The 8689-nt window shown below is 45.1% G+C and overlaps 1 protein-coding gene across 1 annotated transcript; it reads right to left on the bottom strand.

Moving 5' to 3' along the window:
- Positions 1 to 834: 834 nt before the first annotated feature.
- On the bottom strand, positions 835 to 2121 carry LOC132831515 (ATP-sensitive inward rectifier potassium channel 12-like). The gene has a single exon (XM_060849709.1). It carries the CDS (start codon positions 2116 to 2118, stop codon positions 835 to 837), a length of 1284 nt encoding a protein of 427 aa, XP_060705692.1. The 5' UTR covers positions 2119 to 2121.
- Positions 2122 to 8689: the final 6568 nt, after the last annotated feature.

The raw sequence follows: 8689 nt of genomic DNA, 5'->3' as shown, positions 1-8689 counted from the left end.
CAATGTTTCTGGGATGGCTTTATGATTTGGGGAAGATGACTTTTGAGGAAGCAGTAACTGATACTTTAATCTAGTCAGATTCAGCCACATTTAATTCTACAACATGAACCGGATAAAGAATTTCAGAATTCCCCCAAGCTGAAGTACATGTTAAACAGAACTTCTATACCATTGCTTTAGAAATGCTGAAGAAATAGGTGTGAGCATCCTTTAAGCAGGAGTTGTTGATGGGCTGGACACTTCCACCAGACATCAGAACAATGGCTCATGTTAGTGGTTCCTCCACAGAGAATAAATGCACCAACTCCCATTGGTTTTAAGCAGCTTTAGTTTCGGAAAGATTAATTCCCCGGATTAAATATGAACATCCAAGACTATATCATTTGGCTACATTATTTACAAAGCAGGATGAGAAAAAGAACCCTTCAAACATTTTGTAAATGTTTTTTGATGAAAGCAAGTTTTTAATCTCATCCAAACAATCTATTTACTGCAGAAAAGTTGACTGGAGGCTGACTTTTAAAACTTTATCTGTGATAGTCAACAGGAATGAATGTACAGAACTTCTCTGCAGTGTTTTTAAAGTGAGCATGCTTGCCTCATATTGTGAGTCTTTCATTACAATGAATTCAAACAGACAGGAGAGCGAAGAACAGCTTGAGCTCAAATCCTTCCTGTCGTTTTTCCTGCATTCGAATTATTGATTGTGAAGCGAACTCCTTGATGCATTGGCAGTGTCTGCAGGTCACAGTGTTCAATGAGTGACCTGTATTTTATTTCAAATCCTGCAGAGCATCGAAGACTTTTTTAAACTCAGTAATGGCACCTTTGAGATTAAATTTCCGACTCTCTTTGGTAAGCGAGACTGTCCAATGGGATGGTAGATTGTAGCCGGTCAAATTCGAACTGGTTGTCCACATCCAGGATGCGGTTTGCCTGTTCCTCATCCTCCTCTTCCCGACTCAGCAGTGCTAGCTCATTCTCATAACAAAAGGAATTGTTGCCTGGCACCATCGAAAAGGAATTGTTCACCAGATCTTTGGCACTGCACCTAGGGGTTGTGGGCACTTCGTAAGTCTTATGGAACCGTGAGTAATCCACTTTGTAGTGGTTCTTTTCCTCAAAGAGCACAGGCTCAAATCGATGGCTCCAAAGGATCTCATTAGCCAAGTAAGAACTTCGTGCTTGTGTTGTCATCGCTGTGGCTTCCACCATCCCCTCCAAGATGACAACAATTTCAAAATCTTCAGTCTCCAAATCTTGCTTACTAATCCCATAAAGAGGGCTCTCCTCATCAATTTCATGGACTATAATTATCGGGGACACAAGAAAGATGCGATCAAATCCAACATCATAACCAACGTTAAGATCTTTTTGTTCGAGAGGGAGATACTCCCCTTCTGTAGTGACATGAGGTTTAATCAGCTGGGCCCTGACATGAGCTTCCACAATATGACTTTTTCGGAGATTACCCACTCGCCACATCAGACATAATTTGCCATCTCTTATCGATATTACAGCATTATGGCTGAACAGTAGAGTTTGGGCCCTTTTCTTTGGCCGTGCCATCTTTGCCATGATGGTGCCAATCATAAAAGAGTCAATAATGCAGCCAATGATGGATTGGAATACAACCATGAAAACAGCAGCTGGGCATTCTTCAGTGACACAACGGAAGCCATAGCCAATGGTAGTCTGTGTCTCAATGGAAAACAGAAAGGCTGCTACAAAGCCATTAACTTGCATGATGCATGGTCTGAAGTTTTCCTCATGCTTTGACTTGTCTAGGTCTCCGTGCATCATGGCAATGAACCAGAATGCAAAACCAAAGGCCAACCAGGAAATCAGGAAGGCAGTGGAGAAGATCATGAGCATGTACCTCCACCGAGTGTCCACACAGGTTGTAAAGATATCAGCCATGTACCTCTCTGACTTGCCACTCATGTTGCTGAAGTAGATGTTACACTGACCATTCTTCTTTACAAAACGGTTGCGGCATTTACGATGCGTTTGGATCTTGCCATTATCCTGCTCGTTGGCAGCTGATGAGATGCTGAGTTTGTCGCCATCTTTGTCGGATGACACCATGTTGTACTGGTTGGCCCGTACTGAACCCATTGCTGTGATGATCATGAGTCTTTGGGAAGAAGACTGGATGGAAGTTTTCTGAAAAACGTTCCAGGAACTTCTCAAATCCCTAATCCCATGGATTAGCCATGAACTAGTGCAAGCACAAGGATCTGGAAAGACAAAAGAAGTATCACTATTTAATTTTAATTCCATCTTGCCTTAATCATAGTAATCACCTACGCAGATACACACACACAACATACCACATCCACTATAGCCATTGAACGAACTATATCTCTCTACCCCAACTATATAGCATACCCGTCACACCACACACACCATTCTTATCACATCCACCAAAATGTGACAGATACCCAGGCAACAGGGGTTAAAATCTGATGCATTCATGCATTTGTATCCCAAATGAATTCTGAAAACCACTACTCTCTCCTACCTGGGCACAATCACACTCTCTCTGTCCTCCCTGAGTCCAATTACACACTTCCTCTCCTCCCTCAGCCCTGTCACGTTCTTCCTCTCTCCCTCTTCTCCCTCTACACTGTCACACTGTCCCTCTCTCCCTGTCCTCCCTGGCCAATGTCACACTCTCCCATTTCTTTTCCTTTTCCATCTCTCTCTTTCACTATGCACTACCACAAGAAGCACCCATAGATATTTCCACAGGTTTCCCTGGTAACAGGGAGGTGATTAATGGGATTCTGTGCCTGTTACAATTAGTACAGACTCAATTACACCGGCACTTTAGCAGATCAAATTATGACTATTATTTTTAAAGCAAGAGTGTCTTGTTTGCAAAAGAATTGGAGAGTACCAGAAATAGACTGGTTTTAAAGTCTGCTTTACTAAAAGGAGGAAATCTAGAAACATATCTCTGAAACATTCTGCCAAAGAGACAACAGCAAAAATGACGAGTTCCAACAGAAGATAAATCAATTGTAAGAAAGCTCAGTCAGAACAGATAAATAAAGAGGTAGCGTAGAGCGCGGGAGTTACTGGAAGATACAGGACGATGGCTGTGCCCTAGATTCCACACACTCACTGCTTTACAAAACCACACTGCTGCGTTTACCTGCTCCGCCTGTGTCCTTCCCTACAATTACCTCAAAAAATGGAAACAAGGACACGTCAACTCCACTTCCTTTCCAGATTTTCCAAACACCATTCACAACATTGCAGACAAACCCCAGATTAGTCAGCAGTTTGAAGTCTCAGATTGACAGTGTCAGAGAATACATTTTAATTGGTTTATACAAGGAGCCTGTCAGAGGCTCAAATATCTGCTGCTCCCTCTCCTTATGCTCTGTTCATTTCTCTCTCTCCTCTGTCCTCTTTCTCCTCTGTTCTCACACACTCACCCTCTCCTTGTTCTTTTCCTCACTCTCTCCCTCTTCTCACTCTCTGTTTATTTCTCTCTCTCCTCACACTATCACTCTCTCCCCTGTCTGTTCACACTCCTCCCTCTCTCCCTCTCTCATTACTCTCAGTTCATCTTTCCATCACCCCTCACTCTCTGTTCTTCTCCATCTCTCCCTCTCTCTTCACATTCTCCTCCTCTTTCATACTCTCATCCTCCCCCTCTCCACACAGATTTCTTTCACCTTCTATCTCTTTCTGCTCCATTCCTTCTCCTATTCTCCTCCTTTATCTTATTTCATTCATTTGATCTTTTTTCTCACTCCTTCCACTTTGGTTCTGAAAAGGAAACATTGCAGTGTGTTCCAATCATTGCAAAACTGGAAACAGTGAAAAGCCAGTGACTGGAAGGTCTGGGTCTGGGGTGGCACAGTGGCTCAGTGGATAGCACTACTGCCTCACAGTGCCAGGGTTCGATTCCAGCCTCGGACTGTCTGTGTGGAGTTTACACATTCTCCCCGTGTGTGTGGGTTTCCTCTGGCTGCTCTGGTTTCCTTCCAGAGTCCAAAGATGGATTGGTCTAGCTAAATTGCCCCATTGTGTCTGGCTAAATACAGGGTTACAGGGATTGGATGGGATGAGTCTAGGTGGGATGCTCTTCGAAGAGATGATGTGGACTCAATGGGCCAAATGGCCTGATTCCACACTGTAGGGATTGTATGAACATTCAATGATATGGGACAAGCTGTAGGAAATTGGGATTAGTGCACACTTAGTCATAGTTATTGCTTGTGCAGACTCAATGGGCTGAAGGGCCTTTCTGTACTGGGATGATTCTATGTTGGGTTGGGGGAGTTTAAGGCCCAGGCAGCATGATCAAAACATTTGAGTGAGGATGCTGTGGAATGAGAGGAGAAAATGCCGAACATGGGCAGTAGGAGATTAGCCCACTTCCTCCTGTTTAACTGCTCATGGGATGTGGCTCTCACTGTGGATTATACTTATTGTCTGGCCTGAGTTGGCCTTGAATGGCCTCCTCCTGCTCCTACAAATTTTGACAAAAGTTAGGCTAAATATGCAAATAAGTATCAAAAACCAAAATATAAGTCAGGAAAATGAAACGCCATTAAACGTACATTCTACCCTGTTCAGTCTATAGCGCAAGGCTGTTGCAGAAGATGACCTGCAGATATGTCAGTGACCAGGAGAGTCCAGTGATAAGCACTTCCACAGAGCTGGAGAACACATTGTTGCAAATGGAAGAGGGGGTGGGTGGGTTTGGGCTCTGTATGTTAGGCGAAAGCAAAGAGTGAAGCTATGGAACAAGGAGGTTTGTGAGAGAAATACAGCTGGCATTTGGAGAGAAAGGGTGGCAGCTAAGAGAACAGAAATATTAAGCGTTGAAGATTCCATCCCCCAACACCCCATGTTCAATGATTCACGTACACGCACATCGAGATCCCTCTGAAAGTGAACAGGTTTCTGTTCCTCATGGTGTAAAAAGTATTCTGCCTTTTATTTTTCTACCAAAGTGAATCACTTCACACCTCATTGTGTACCATCTGTTCTTATCCATTTCTTTAATCTGTATAAGACTTTTTGTTGCATCTTCCAATCCTCCTTTTTGATTAATTTCCTCCCTGTCAGCAGCATACTCGGACACATTCCGCACTATCCTTTCGGTTATGTCATTGATCGAGATTCTCAGTACCTGAAAGCCTAACACTGCTCCTGGTAGCTCATGGTCACAGGCTGCCAACCCAGGAAGGAGCCTTTAATTCCTCCTCTCTGTTTTATCCATTAACTAGTCCTCATGCCAAGCTAATATATTACTGCCAATCTCATGAGTCCTAATCTTGGGTGACAGCCGTTTGAGTGACCGCTAATTGACTGTTTTTCAAAATTCCAAAAATATCAGCTCATTAATAGCAGCACGAGAGAATACAAAGGTACATCCTCTGAATTTTGATGAACTCTGATGAAATTTCTACTGGACAGGTTGAGTACCTCAAATGCTACAGTGACGTTGTCCCTTGCCAATCGTATATGATGTTGACATGTTCCACCTTTCAACCCTCAACCTTCACCATTATTCCCCGTACGCCCTTCAGCACTCAAAGCTCACCTGAACTGCCAATTATCCTCCCAACACACATTCAAAGGAGACAAGAGAGACCAGCCCACATTTATAAATGGCCTTCAGCCACTTGGATTAATCTCCTCATAATCCTGCTATGAGGAGATTAAATTATAAAAAGAATTGAGGTTATATCAAACTCTTAATACTGACGAGGTCACTAAGGATGGTGTAAATTAGATATTAACTAAGGAATGAGAATCAGAAGGGTACTAAAACATGGAGAGACTGGAAAAGATGACGAGAAAGGTCAAAAGGAAGAACAGAAAAATAGCTGAAGAACAGAGATTCAATAGAAACACAAATTGCCAGTGGTTCTTGGACAGTCACAGACTCACACCCAGTCTCTCACCGTCAGAGATTCACACTCAGTCTTGGACAGGTGCAGTCTCACACTCAGTCTGAGACAGTCGCAGACTCACACTCAGTCACAGACTCACACTCAGTCTTGCACTGTCACAGACTCACACTCAGACAGTCAAAAACTCACACTCTGTCTCTCACTGTCTCAGACTCACATTCAGACAGTCACAAACTCATAGTCTCTCACTGTCACAGATTTACACTCAATCTCGGACAGTCGCAGACTCACACTCAGTCTCTCACTGTTGCAGATGCACACTCAGTCACAAACTCACACTCAGTCTCCCACTGTCGCAGACTCACATTCAAACAGTCACAGACTCACACTCAGTCTCTCATAGTCACAGGCTCACACTCAGTCTCTCACTGTCACAGATTCACACGCAGTCTCGGACACCCGCAGACTCACACTCAGTCTTGGACAGTCGCAGGCTCACATTCAGTCTCTTACTGTTGCAGATCACACTCAGACAGTCACAGACTCACACTCAGTCTCTCACTGTTGCAGACTCACACTCAGTCACAGACTCACACTCAGTCTCTAACTGTCGCACACACACTCAATCACTCACTGTTGCAGACTCACACTCAGTTACAAACTCACAGTCTCTCACTGTCTCACACTCAAGCTCAGTCCCTCACTATTGCAGACTCACAATGAGACAGTCACAGACTCACACTCAGCCTTGGACAGTCGCAGACTCACACTCAGTCTCTCACTGTCGGAGACACACACTCAGTCTCTCACTGTCACAGACTTACACTCAATCTCGGACAGTCACAGACTCACACTCACTCTTGGACAGTCGCTGGCTCACACTCAGTCTCTCAATGTTGCAGAGTCACACTCAGTCACAAACTTACACTCAGTCTCCCACTGTCGCAGACTCACATTCAGACAGTCACAGACTCACACTCAGTCTCTCATAGTCACAGGCTCACACTCAGTCTCTCACTGTTGCATATTCACACTCAGTCATAGAATCACACTCAGTCTCTCACTGTTGCACACTCACACTCAGATAGTCATAGAATCACACTCAGTCTCTCACTGTTGCACACTCACAATCAGACAGTCATAGAATCACACTCAGTCTCTCACTGTCGCAGACTCACACTCAGTCTCTCACTGTTGCAGACTCACACTCAGACAGTCATAGAATCACACTCAGTCTCTCACTGTCGCAGACTCACACTCAGTCTCTCACTGTTGCAGACTCACACTCAGACAGTTATAGACTCGCACTCAGTCTCTCACTGTCGCAGACTCACAGTCTCGGACAGTCGCAGGCTCACACTCAGTCTCTCACTGTTGCAGACTCACACTCAGTCACAAACTCACATTCAATCTCTCACTGTTGCGCACTCACACTCAGACAGTCATAGAATCACACTCAGTCTCTCACTGTCGCAGACTCACACTCAGACAGTCACAGACTCACACTCAGTCCCTCACTGTCGCAGATTCACACTCAGTCTCGGACAGTCGCAGATTCACACTCAGTCTCTCAGTCACAGGCCCATACTCAGTCTCTCACTGTCGCAGACTCACACTCAGACAGTCACAGACTCACACTCAGTTTCTGACTGTTACACACTCACACTGAGTCTCTTACTGTCGCAGACTCGTATTGACACAGTCACAGACACATACTCATAGTCACAGGCTCACACTCAGACTCTCACTGTCACAGACTTACACTCACATTCAGTCTCTCACTGCCACAGACTCACACTCAGTCTCTCAATCGCAGACTCACACTCAGTCTCGGACAGTCACAGACCTATAACTCAGTCTCTCACTGTCGCAGACTCACACTCAGTCTCTCACTGTTGCAGACTCACACTCAGTCACAAACTCACATTCAATCTCTCACTGTTGCGCACTCACACTCAGACAGTCATAGAATCACACTCAGTCTCTCACTGTCGCAGACTCACACTCAGACAGTCACAGACTCGCACTCAGTCTCTCACTGTCGCACACTCACACTCAGTCCCTCACTGTTGCAGACTCACACTCAGACAGTCACAGACTCACACGCAGCCTTTGACAGTCGCAGACTCACACTCAGTCTCTCACTGACAGACTCACACTCAGTCTTGGACAGTCGCAGACTCACGCTCAATCTCGTACACTCGCAGACTCACAGTCAGTCTTGGACAGTCACAGGCTCACACTCAGTCTCTCACTGTTGCAGACTCACACTCAGTCTCTCACTGTTGCACACTCACACTCAGCCATAGAATCACACTCAGTCTTTCAATGTCGCACACTCGCACTCAGTCTCTCAGTGTCGCACACTCACAGTCTCTCACTGTCGCAGACACACACTCAGACAGTCACAGACTCACACGCAGCCTTTGACAGTCGCAGACTCACACTCAGCCTCTCACTGTTGGAGTCTCACACTCAGTCTCGAACAGTTGCAGTCTCACACTCAGTCTGAGACAGTCGCAGACTCACACTCAGTCTCTCACTGTTGCAGACTCACACTCAGTCTCTCACTGACACAGCTCACACTCAGTCTCTTATTGTTGCAGACTCACACTCAGATAGTTACAGACTCACAATCAGTCTCTCACTGTTGCAGACTCACACTCACATTCAGTCTCTCACTAACACAGACTCACACTCAGTCTCGCACTGTCACAGGCTCACACTCAGTCTCTCACTGACACAGACTTACACTCACAGTCTCTCACTTTCATAGACTCACATTCAGTCTCAGACAGTCACAGACT

The sequence above is a fragment of the Hemiscyllium ocellatum genome, chromosome 33 (assembly GCF_020745735.1).
Source record: "Hemiscyllium ocellatum isolate sHemOce1 chromosome 33, sHemOce1.pat.X.cur, whole genome shotgun sequence".
NCBI lineage: Eukaryota > Metazoa > Chordata > Chondrichthyes > Orectolobiformes > Hemiscylliidae > Hemiscyllium > Hemiscyllium ocellatum.
This window is presented reverse-complemented; position numbering and strand designations above follow the sequence as displayed.

Excerpts from the sequence above, each read along its gene's own strand:
- LOC132831515 (XM_060849709.1), bottom strand. The coding sequence starts at position 2,118 with ATGGGTTCAGTACGGGCCAACCAGTACAACATGGTGTCATCCGACAAA.